The sequence below is a fragment of the Colobus angolensis genome, unplaced genomic scaffold (genome assembly GCF_000951035.1).
Source record: "Colobus angolensis palliatus isolate OR3802 unplaced genomic scaffold, Cang.pa_1.0 Scaffold162, whole genome shotgun sequence".
Taxonomy (NCBI): domain Eukaryota; kingdom Metazoa; phylum Chordata; class Mammalia; order Primates; family Cercopithecidae; genus Colobus; species Colobus angolensis.
Genome location: NW_012114733.1, coordinates 3,493,234 through 3,505,192, shown reverse-complemented (window position 1 = coordinate 3,505,192; position 11,959 = coordinate 3,493,234). Strand labels below are relative to the sequence as shown.

The 11,959-nt window shown below is 40.3% G+C and overlaps 1 protein-coding gene across 3 annotated transcripts in view; it reads left to right on the top strand.

The window, feature by feature from the left end:
* KDM4C (lysine (K)-specific demethylase 4C) overlaps positions 1-11,959 on the top strand; it is a 381,948-nt gene that overhangs the window by 11,280 nt on the left and 358,709 nt on the right. For all 3 annotated transcript variants that reach the window (XM_011937297.1, XM_011937295.1, XM_011937294.1), the window contains exons 2-3: positions 2,162-2,337; positions 10,021-10,135. In XM_011937297.1, coding sequence (XP_011792687.1) covers positions 2,162-2,337; positions 10,021-10,135 — 291 coding nt within the window. The remainder of the gene's footprint in view (positions 1-2,161; positions 2,338-10,020; positions 10,136-11,959) is intronic.

The window sequence follows — 11,959 nt, the reverse complement described above, 5'->3', positions numbered from 1 at the left end:
GAAAAGTAAAGTTCTGGCCGGGCGCAGTGGCTCATGCCTATAATACCAGCACTTTGGGAGGCCGAGGTGGGTGGATCACCTGAGGTCGGGAGTTCGAGACCAGCCTGACTAACACGGAGAAACCCTGTCTCTACTGGAAAAAAAAAAAAAAATTAGCCGGGCGTGGTGGCACATGCCTGTAATCCCAGCCCCTCGGGAGGCTGAAGCAGGAGAATCACTTGAACCCAGGAGGTGGAGGTTGCAGTGAGCCGAGATTGCGCCATTACATTCCAGCCTGGGCAACAAGAGTGAATCTCTGTCTCAAAAAAAACAAAAACAAAAAAAACCCAAAAAACCCCCCAAAAAATAAACAAAAAAGAAAAGTTCCAACCATAGATTGCGAATTTATGACGTTATACGTTCTGTTTTTATGTTATTTCATTTTATTTATGAGACGGAGTCTAACTTTGTCACTCAGGCTAGAGTGTAGTGGCATGATCTTGGCTCATGCAGCCTCCATCTCCCAGGTTCAAAGCAATTCTCCTGCCTCAGCCTCCCAAGTACCTGGGATTACAAGTGCCTGCCACCACGCCAGGATAATTTTTGTAATTTTAGTAGAGATGGGGTTTCACCATACTGGCCAGGCGGGTCTTGAACTCCCGGCCCCAAGTGATTTACCATCTTGGCCTCCCAAAGTGCTGAGATTACAGGTGTGAGCCACCACGCCTGGCGGGTACTTTCGTATTTTAAATCCTATCAATATGTATTTTTGGTCTTAATGTTTTCTGGATCTTTTCACTCATGGTAATGAAGTGCTTAAAAACTACAGGCAAACACTGGTGTGCTGAGATACCTTATACTGGCATTTGAGAGTTAATAGCGCGCATCCCTTCCCAGCCACATATATAGTGATGTCACATTGGTATGTTCAGATTGGCCATGGTGGGAGTATTATACTATGGAAACAGGTAAAAACTACAAATCAAGGTTTCCTCCACCTTTCTGGAAGCTGGTTATTAAACATCTACTAGCATACCACTGTGCTATCACCATATTGTGTGAGAAGTCTATAACGAATATAATGTTGGCTGGTCATGGTGGCTCACGCCTGTAATCCCAACACTTTGGGAAGCCGAGGTGGGTGGGTCATGAGGTCAGGAGTTCAAGACCACCCTGGCCAAGATGGTGAAACCCTGTCTCTACTAAAAATACCAAAATTAGCCGGGCGTAGTAGCAGGCACCTGTAATCCTGGCTACTTGGGAGGTTGAGGCAGAAGAATCGCTTGAACCCAGGGAGGTGGTGGTTGCAGTGAGCCAAGATTGTGCTACTGCACTCTAGCCTGAGTGAGAGAGTGAGACTCTGTCTCAAAAAAAAAAGAGAATATAATGTTGACTATATATTTACTTATTTTTCTCATAATAATATAAACAGCACATAGCTACTTACTTAGATCATATTCAATAAAGATGAACTTCTTTGGGGAAGAAATTATTTATGTAAATATAATTTCATCTTTCTTTTTTTCCCTGAGACAGAATCTTGATCTGTCACCCAGGCTGGAGTGCAGTGGTGCGATCTCGGCTCACTGCAACCCCTGTCTCCTGGGTTCAAGTGATTCTTCTGCCTCAGCCTCCCGAGTAGCTGGGACTACAGGCACGTGCCACCACGCCTGGCTAATTTTTGTGTTTTTAATAGAGACAGGGTTTCACCATCTTGGCCAGGGTGGTCTTGAACTCCTGACCTCATGACCCGCCCACCTCGGCTTCCCAAAGTGCTGGGATTACAGGTGTGAGCCACTGTGCCCTGCCAGTTTCGTCTGTTGAGAGGCAGGTTAACATAACTGCTCAGTAATTAGAATTTCAGCTCAAGTAGTCTTTAGCCATTTTAACTTCAAATTATTTTACTTCTTTGTGTCTTTCAATTATATCTTTAAAATCAAGATGTTAATAGTACCTACTCAAAATGAGTTTAATACAAGTACTGTGTTTAGGATAGTGAGTACTCAATAAATTTTGCTGTTGAATAACAATCGTATTGCTTTATTGCAAATATTCATTTTTTTAATGCATTTGTCATAGAGAGACTGAGAAATTCTTCAGTTGTATTTTATCAGAATACTTAAAAGCTAAATTACTTGGAGTATTTTCAAGATGATACTTTATTTCATTATTTTATTTTTAGGTGATTCCTCCTAAGGAGTGGAAACCAAGACAGTGTTATGATGACATTGATAATTTGCTCATTCCAGCACCAATTCAGCAGATGGTCACAGGACAGTCAGGACTGTTCACTCAGTACAACATCCAGAAAAAAGCAATGACTGTGAAGGAGTTCAGGCAGCTGGCCAACAGTGGCAAGTGAGTAGAATCAGTTTGCTATTTCTGTTTCCTTCAAAAATTTATGTAAATACGTTAAGAAACAAAGTAGACAGAGGAGCTTATAAATGAAAAGCAGGAGTCTCCCATGCAATGTCTTTCACCCTTCTTTTAACCGTTTCTGTTTTTTGTTCTTTAGGTGGTTGCCTGAACATTTGGCTTAGTGTTAAAGAAATTCCTTTTTATTATCTCATTCATAGTAGCTATAAATGGAACTTCTTATCCCATAGTTGCCATGAGTTTTTGATTCTACACATGATTCATGTTTGTTGAGCAATTTTTTTGGTGTATGTTTGGTAATGTTTAAGTCTTAAATGATTTATATGTATTAGAAAATTGGTACTTTTTTTTTTTTTTTTTTTGAGACAGAGTCTCGCTGTCACCCAGGCTGGAGTACAGTGGCCGGATCTCAGCTCACTGCAAGCTCCGCCTCCCGGGTTCACGCCATTCTCCTGCCTCAGCCTCCCGAGTAGCTGGGACTACAAGGCGCCGGCCACCATGCCCGGCTAGTTTTTGTATTTTTTAGTAGAGACGGGGTTTCACCATGTTAGCCAGGATGGTCTCGATCTTCTGACCTCGTGATCCGCCCGTCTCGGCCTCCCAAAGTGCTGGGATTACAGGCTTGAGCCACCGCGCCTGGCAGAAAATTGGTACTTTTAAAAGCAAACCTTGAATGACTTGAAAGGCTACCATTGCATTAGTTATTTATTGTTGTGTAATGAATTATCCCAAAGTGGCTGGGCACAGTGGCTCATGCCTGTAATCCTAGCACTTTGGGAGGCTGAGGCGGGCGAATCACCTGTGGTCGGGAGTTCAATACCAGCCTGATCAACACGGAGAAACCTCGTCTCCACTAAAAATACAAAATTAGCTGTGCTTGGTGGCTGATACATGCCTGTAATCCCAGCTTCTCAGGAGGCTGAGGCGGCAGAATTGCTTGAACCCGGGAGGCGGAGGTTGCGGTGAGCCAAGATTGCGCTATTGCACTCCAGCCTGGGCAACAAGAGCGAAACACTGTCTCAAAAAAAAAAAAAAAAATTATCCCAAATCTTAGCTGCTTAAACCAACCCATAATTTCTGAAGGTTAGGAATCTGGGAGTGGCTTAGCTACGTAGTTCTGCCTCAGGGTCTCATGAGGTTGCAGTTAGGATGTTGCCTGGGCTACAGTCATCTGAGCATTTAATTGTGGTTGGAAGATTCTCTTATTAAGAGTGCTCCCCTTCCATGGCTTTTGATGGGGTCTTCAGTTCCTTGTCATATGGACTGCTCCTCATGTTGTGGCAGCTGGCTTCTCCCAGAACAAGTGATCTGAGAGAGATAGCAAGAAGGAAGCCACATGTTTTTCCTTTCCCTGTTTCAGAAGTGACACACTGTCACATCTGGCATATTCTGTTTGTTCCAAGCCAGTTGTTAAGTGTAGCCTACACTCAAGGGGAGGAGAGTGAAGCTCTACTTCTTGAAGGGAGGAGTGTCAGTGAATTTGTGGGTATATTTAAACATTGTCACAATTATTATTAAACTTCTTTTAAAAAATTCTGATGTGATAGTTAAGGCCCCAGAACAAAGTGTAAATCTAACAAAAACAAAATAAAACAAAACCTGAAAGACCAACCAGAAATCATAGTTTCCGAATTCCCTGGATGGGTGTGAATGAGATTAAGGCTTGGGATGAATTTAGGTATCTTCCTTTAAAAAAATTATATTTGACATTGTAAGCACATGATGCTACTTGAAGACTCTGATTTTTGCATGTTAAATTCCTACTATGGAACATTCTGGCTATTCCAGAGAAATTGAAAATTTTATGTTTAACATAATTTGAATCATTTCTTTTGAATTTTTGGGGTAGGTATTAATAGAGTTTTATTCTTTCAGATCTTATTAATCGAGAACATGAAACTTTCAGTGAAGATTAGGGCATTTTCTTTCGAACTCTTCCAGAATTCTTTTATAAGTACAATGCTGTTGAAACAAGATTGCAGAGGCAATTAAACCTGTTTACGAGTATAAACTATTGACTGTTTTCTGTTGCTATGTTTTAGTACCCATTTCCAATGTCCCTGTTAAAGTGTTAATCGAATAGGTTAGGTCATTGAGTAATAACTCTGCTTGGCTCTTTTGATATTTCAAGGGATAATTTGTACTTAAAAGTAATCAGATTATACTCACTAAAAACTATGGTTAATACTCTTGATAATTATCATAACTGCCATAGGAAAGGTACAAAGTGCTATGAGGTTTCAAAGGAATACAAGGCTTCTGTGGTTGTTTATAAGTAATGGGTAATTTCATTTTGTTGGCACTGTTGAGATGGATTTTGAAGGATGGTCAGAAACATTTCTACCAGTTACAAAAGTAATATGTGCTTATTTAAAATTTCAAAAATAGGCTGGATGTGGTGGCTCACACTTGTAATCCCAGCACTTTGGGAAGCCGAGGTAGGTGGAATGCTTGAACCCAGGAGTTCGAGACCAGCCTGAATAACATGACAAACACCGTCTCTACAACAAATAAAAAATTAGCCAGGCAGGTGGTATGTGCCTGTAGTCCCAACTACTCAGGAGGCTGAGGATTGCTTGAGCCTGGGAGGTCGATGCTACAGTAAGTCGTGATTGCACCACTGTACTCCAGCCTAGGTGACAGAGCAAGACCCTATCTTGAAAAAAATCAAACAAAATTTCAAATATAGCAATATATAACTTTGAGAGGCAATCATTGTTTGTATTACTTGGCAATTCAAAATATTGTTAAGACTTGAGCCTTGAAGTTCGTTCTTCTCTCGTTATAAAGAAACTTTGATCATCCTCTCTGGCCCATTTGATTATTGCAGCATGGTATCGCTTTTCTACCTCAAGATAATTTTACTGAGTACTAATTTTATACATATCTCTGTTAAATTATTACTCTACTGGCTTGGTTGTAGATTTACTCTTTCTGAAGATAGCCATTCAGGTGACATTGTTTTGTGTGTCACTGTGTGCACAGTGCTTGATATAGTGTCTGGGATATGGTAGGTGCTTTTTCAACATATATTGATGGAGTGAATAAATAGTGTTATAAAAACTAAAATAGGCTGGGTGCGGTGGCTCAAGCCTGTAATCCCAGCACTTTGGGAGGCCGAGACGGGCGGATCACGAGGTCAGGAGATCGAGACCATCCTGGCTAACACGGTGAAACCCCATCTCTACTAAAAATACAAAAAACTAGCCAGGCGAGGTGGTGGGCGCCTGTAGTCCCAGCTACTCGGGAGGCTGAGGCAGGAGAATGGCGTGAACCCGGGAGGCGGAGCTTGCAGTGAGCTGAGATCCGGCCACTGCACTCCAGCCTGGGTGACAGAGCGAGACTCCGTCTCAAAAAAAAAAAAAAAACTAAAATACATTTAAAATGGTATAAATTTTTAGGCAAATTATAAAGATTTACTTATTAAGAGAATATACATTTCTTGACATTCTGGAGTTTAGAGATGTTTTAAAAAATTGTTGGCTTTTTTTTAGTTGTAAAGTGCAACCATTATGGGAAATTATTTGAAAAATTATTTCTAGCTTTAATTTTATTTCTTTTCAAGTTAATTTACGCTGGGTACAGTGGTTCACGCCTGTAATCCCAACACTTTGGGAGGCTGAGGTGGGAGAATTCCTTGAGCCAGGAGTTCGAGACCAGCCTGGTCAACAAAGTGAGATCCGTCTCTACAAAAAATAAAAAATTAGCCTTGCATGGTGGCATGTGTCTGTAGTCCCAGCTACTCGGGAGGCTGAGGCAGAAGGATTACTTGAGCCTGGGAGGCTGAGGCTTCGGTGAGTCGTGATTGCACCATTGCCCCCGAGCCTGGGTGACAGAGCAAGACCCTGTCTCAAAAAAAAAAAAAAAGTTAATTTGTCTTTTGATTTAGATTAGTTTCATTACAATTGTAATGTTAAACAACTTTTGAAATTCATATTATAGTATTTCTTCTGCCAGTTTCATGTAGAAATTTATTTCAAATGCCAAGGAAATGGATTTCTAAGTCTCAAGAACCAAGGCTTTTGTCCACGCAGAGCTGTGCCAGGATCACCTGGTTGTGGAATGGTCATGTTATGAGATTTTTACTGGAGACAGGAGGTTTTCTGCTGGTCTTTCTTTTTTTTTTTTTTTCCAGATGGAGTCTCGCTCTGTTGCCCAGGATGGAGTGCAGTGGCGTGATCTCGGCTCACTGCAACCTCCGCCTGCTGGTTTCAAGTGATTCTTCTGCCTCAGCCTCCCGAGCAGCTGGGACCACAGGCTCGCGCCACCATGCCCAGCTAAATTTTTTATATTTTAATGGAGATGAGGTTTCAACATATTGGCCAGGCTGATCTCTAACTCCTGACCTCTGATCCGCCCACCTCGGCCTCCCAAAGTGCTGGGATCTTTCCATTCATCTGTTTTTCTTCAGCACATGCCCTGGCATTGGCACACAGTCCCTCATGTGTTCAGTCTTAGCAGTAGAGAAGATGACATGCTCATTTGGTTGATAATGCAATGTAGTCCAAAGTAAACCCAGAGATTTCCGATACAATTCTAATATAAAAATTTATAATGGTAGGTAATATGAATCACTTACATTACTGATGTGTACTTTCCTCTAGGCACAGAGCCAAGTGCTTTCCATAATTATCTGATGGAGCCCTCACAACAAGCTTAGCTGTATTTATCCCTACTTTTCAGAGGAATAACTGAGTTCCAGGGAAATTCAGCCCCCTGTCCAGGGTTACGTGGCTTATGAATGGAAGCCTGAATTTAAACATGGGTAGCCTGGCCTTGGAACCCACCTCTTAAGAACTGTGCCACAGTGAGTGAGAGGTTCTGGGTAAGAAGATATGGTTGAATCAGTATCGGGCAAATTTACACTGGATTTGTGGAACAGCTGTGATTGTTGGACAGTCCATTAGGGAAGGGCTCTGATCAGATACTAGCCATGTGAACTGGTCATTTTTTTCTAGTTGAGAATTAATATTTGTTTAATATATTTAAGGATTTTAGAATTTAACTTCAATGGACAATACCAAACTGTAACTTTCTCTCTTAGAGTTATGAGTTTTTAAAAGCTGATACTGCACGTGCCTGTAATCCCAGCTCCTTGGGAGGCTGAGGCAGGAGAATCGCTTGAACCCAGGAGGTGGAGGTTGCAGTGAACCGAGATCACGCCATTGCACTCCAGCCTGGGTGACAGAGCAAGACTCTGTCTCCAAAAAAAAAAAAAAAAAAGTTGTTACTGATTGAGTACATAGTGATAGATTATATGGGTCTTGGTATATGGTATAAAGCAGATTAGGGCTTCAATTTCCAAAAATCTTGGAAGTTTCTGTAGAAGTCCTCATACATAGCATTTCTGTTATCTTCTCCTTTCTGATCATTCTGTGTTTTGGGGCAGCGGTCCCCAATCTTTTTGGCAAGGGACTGGTTTCGTGGAAGACAATTTTTCTCTGAATGGGGGTGGTGGGATGGTTTTGGGATGAAACTGTCCTACCTCAGATCATCAGGCATTAGGTTCTCATGAGGAGCACTCAACCTCGATCCCTCACATGCACAGTTCACAACAGGGTTCACACTCCCATGAGAATCTAATGCTGTCACTGATCTGACAGGAGGTGGAGCTCAAGCAGTAATGCTCACCTGCCACTGACCTCCTATTGTGTATCCTGGTTCCTAACAGGCCACAGACTCGTACTGGGGATTGGGAACCCCTTCTCTGGGGAATAGGGATGTACACCTGTCTCTGTCACCTGACTCTGACCTTTAGTTAGCTTGCTTAGCTTGTGCCTGGAATTCCCGATACTACGGGAACCTACTAGGAAAAGTGGTGGAATGATGACAGGTTAATGGTGCTTTCATGCTAATTCTTTTTATTAAAAACATTTTAAAGGCTGGGCGTGCCGGCTCACGCCTGTAAATCCCAGGACTTGGGAGGCCGAGGCAGGCAGATCACCTGAAGTTGGGAGTTTGAGACCAGCCTGACCAATATGGAGAAACCCTGTCCCTACTAAAAATACAAAATTAGCTGGGGGGGGGGGTGGTGGTGGTGCATGCCTATAATCCCAGCTACTGGGGAGGCTGAGGCAGGAGAATCGCTTGAACCTGGTAGGCAGAGGTTGTGGTGAGCCGAGATCATGCCATTGCACTGGGCGACAAGAGTGAGACTCCATCTCAAAACAAAACAAAACAAAACAAAAGCATTAACAAAATTAAAAATAATTTTTAATTCTTTAGAAAATAGAGACAGGGTCTCACTACCTAGGCTGATCTTGAACTCCTGAGCTCAAATGATCCTCCTGCCTTGGGCTCCCAAAGTGCTGGGATTATAGGTGTGAGCCACCACACCCATCCCATGCCCATCCTTTTTATTTTTGGCTATGCTTGAGATTCTAGTGTTCTGGGTAAATTCAAATTGTTCTATATTTTGAATACAGTTGTTGAATTAAGTTGTTTGGTATTTTGAATACGGTTGTTACATTATTTGATATTCTTGTTACACAGATAACTAGTTTGGGGTCCCCAGTATAGTGAGTGTAGATGTCGGTTATTCTATAATTAGTCAATCTAAAATGTCCAGTATGCTTTATAGGGATTCTGCTACTGCTAAATACCTTTTTAACTTCGTTTCATTATTTTCTCATTTGTTTCTTTCTTTGGTTATTTTCTTCCTGAAGAAACATTGGTATTCCTTTTTTGTGGTAAGATTATTGTTCAAATTCCTAATAATACAGAGAAGTAAGTGCTTTTCTGTAATTTCTATGTGAGAGATAACCATTAATATTAATAATTTGGTGTACATTTCTTTCTGATGACTTAATATACATTTACAGATTTTTTTCTTTTTTTACGTAAATTAGATATAGTATACACACTTATGTAACCTGATTTATTCACTGTGGGTAGAATTTGATGTCAGCATCTTGAAAGATCTATCTTGTTTTATATTCTGTATTTTTTAAGCTAATTACTGGTTGATGGATATAAACTTGTATTTTCAGTTAATGCTGCAGCAAACATCTGGGTCGACTGTCATTGTACATATCTCTGTGTTGTTAGGGTGAATTTCTACATTTAGATTTTGAGTCAAATATATCAATTTTTGAAAGCTGTTTATATGTGTAGAAAAATTATATCCTGGAATGGTTTTACCAGCTTATATTCCTACTCTAGTTGTCTAAGAGGTGTCATTATTTTCTGGTCATTAATATATTCAGCATTTGCCAACCATTTTGCCAAATTGCAAAATATCTTGTTTTAACTTTACTTTCTTGGATTTTTAGTGAGATTATTGTTTGTCAGTTTTTCTTTAAGTGTTATGTCATTTTTATATAAATATATAAAATTTCTTAGCATAGTATAGTTGATTAAAGATTTTAAAAATACTTTGAAAGCTAAAATGATGACTTTTAAACGACTTTTCTGCTTCTGTTGTTGGTGTTTTCATGAAAGTGATTTTCTAATACAATGTAAAGTGATACTGAGTTATTTAACAACCTTAAGAATATTCAGATAGCTATGTAAATCAATTTTTATGTTTACTTGTTAGATTTGACAACATGCAGTATTTTTGTTTTGGTAGGATTTTGTTTTAGAAAGAGATTTAAATCACTTTGGTGAGAAAACCCCTAAAACTGACTTACTGGTTTGTACTTTTTTGTCATCTGCCGTTTACAGATATTGTACTCCAAGATACTTGGATTACGAAGATTTGGAGCGCAAGTACTGGAAGAACTTAACTTTTGTGGCACCCATCTATGGTGCAGATATTAACGGGAGCATATATGATGAGGTACATTCATATTTACAGTGAGTTTTGTAAAGGATCATTGGATGTGACAGTTTTGTTACCATTTAAGCAGTTTAGAAGTGTTCTTTTGTTGTGCTTTTGGATGATTCCTCAAAGGATGACAGGAAATATTCATCAGTAGGATTTCTGCTGCTGGTGTTTTTCAAACTGAAGCTAGGTAATTGTACAAATACCTGAAATTGTTAAGTAGTAATATGGTGTGTGGTTCTCTGGCTGATCTTTTCATTACATTAAAACTTTTTAAAGCAAAAATACATTATAAAAATGTTTGGAAAACAGGAAATATGATCCATCATACTGACACCTTAAAGCAGAAGCAGTGTTTTTGATATATTTTTCCATTACTTTACCTCAGTCATTAAAAAAAGGCTTATATTGTCCTTTTTTTCACAGACAAATTGTAACAATTTTTTTCTTTTTTTAAAAAAGTACATGTTATTACAGTCTTTTTAGCCATTTTAATGGGCATAATTCAATGGTTATATTCTAATTCTTTTTGCCTTTTCCTGATATTTTAAAACCCTAATTCTAGAAGTTCTTTGTCTTTTGAAACCTTGTATGCCCTCTCTCATTATTTTCTTTTTTTATTTATTTTATTATTTTTTGAAATTTTTATTGAGACAGGGTCTCAGTATGTTGCCCAGGCTGGTCTTGAACTCCTGAGCTCAAGAGATCTAACTTGGCCGGGCGCGGTGGCTCAAGCCTGTAATCCCAGCACTTTGGGAGGCCGAGACGGGCGGATCACGAGGTCAGGAGATCGAGACCACCCTGGCTAACACGGTGAAACCCCGTCTCTACTAAAAAATGCAAAAAAACTAGCTGGGCGAGGTGGCGGGTGCCTGTAGTCCCAGCTGCTCGGGAGGCTGAGGCAGGAGAATGGCGTAAATCTGGGAGGCGGAGCTTGCAGTGAGCTGAGATCTGGCCACTGCACTCCAGGCTGGGCGACAGAGCGAGACTCCGTCTCAAAAAAAAAAAAAGAAAAAAAAAAAAAGATCTAACTGCCTCGGCCTCCTAAAGTGCTGGGATTAGAGGTGTGAGCCACCAGGCCTGGCACGTTATTTTCTTTCGAAAAATTTCTTATCTACCAAAAGGTGGAACTAGTGCAATACATACCTGGATACCCTTCACTTAGGTTCACCAGTACAAGTTAAGCATCCATAATCCAGAAATCCAAAATCCAAAATGCTCCAATGAGCATTTCCTTTGAGCATGACCTTTGAGCATCATATTGAAACTCAGAAAGTTTGGGATTTTGGAGCATTTTGGATTTTTCAGATTAGGGATGCTCAACCTGTAAGTATGATGCAAATACTCCAAAATGGGAAAAAATCCACATCTGAAATACCTCCGGGCCCAAGCATTATGGATAAGGGATACTTGATCTATAGTTAATAATTTGCCACATTTGCTTAATGTTTCTTTGTCTCTCTTTGTCTCTGTTTCTGTCTCTCTCTCTCCTGCAACATTTGATGTATGATGCAGGCATCACGATAGTTTACCCTGAATTATGTAAGCATGTATCTTTTAATTAAAAGGGAGTTTAACTTTTATATAATATTATCGGCCGGGCGCGGTGGCTCAAGCCTGTAATCCCAGCTCCTTGGGAGGCTGAGGCAGGAGAATCGCTTGAACCCAGGAGGTGGAGGTTGCAGTGAACCGAGATCACGCCACTGCACTCCAGCCTGGGCGACAGAGCAAGACTCTGTCTAAAAAAAAAAAAAAAAAAAAAGTTGTTACTGATTGAGTACATAGTGATAGATTATATGGGTCTTGGTATATGGTATAAAGCAGATTAGGGCTTCAATT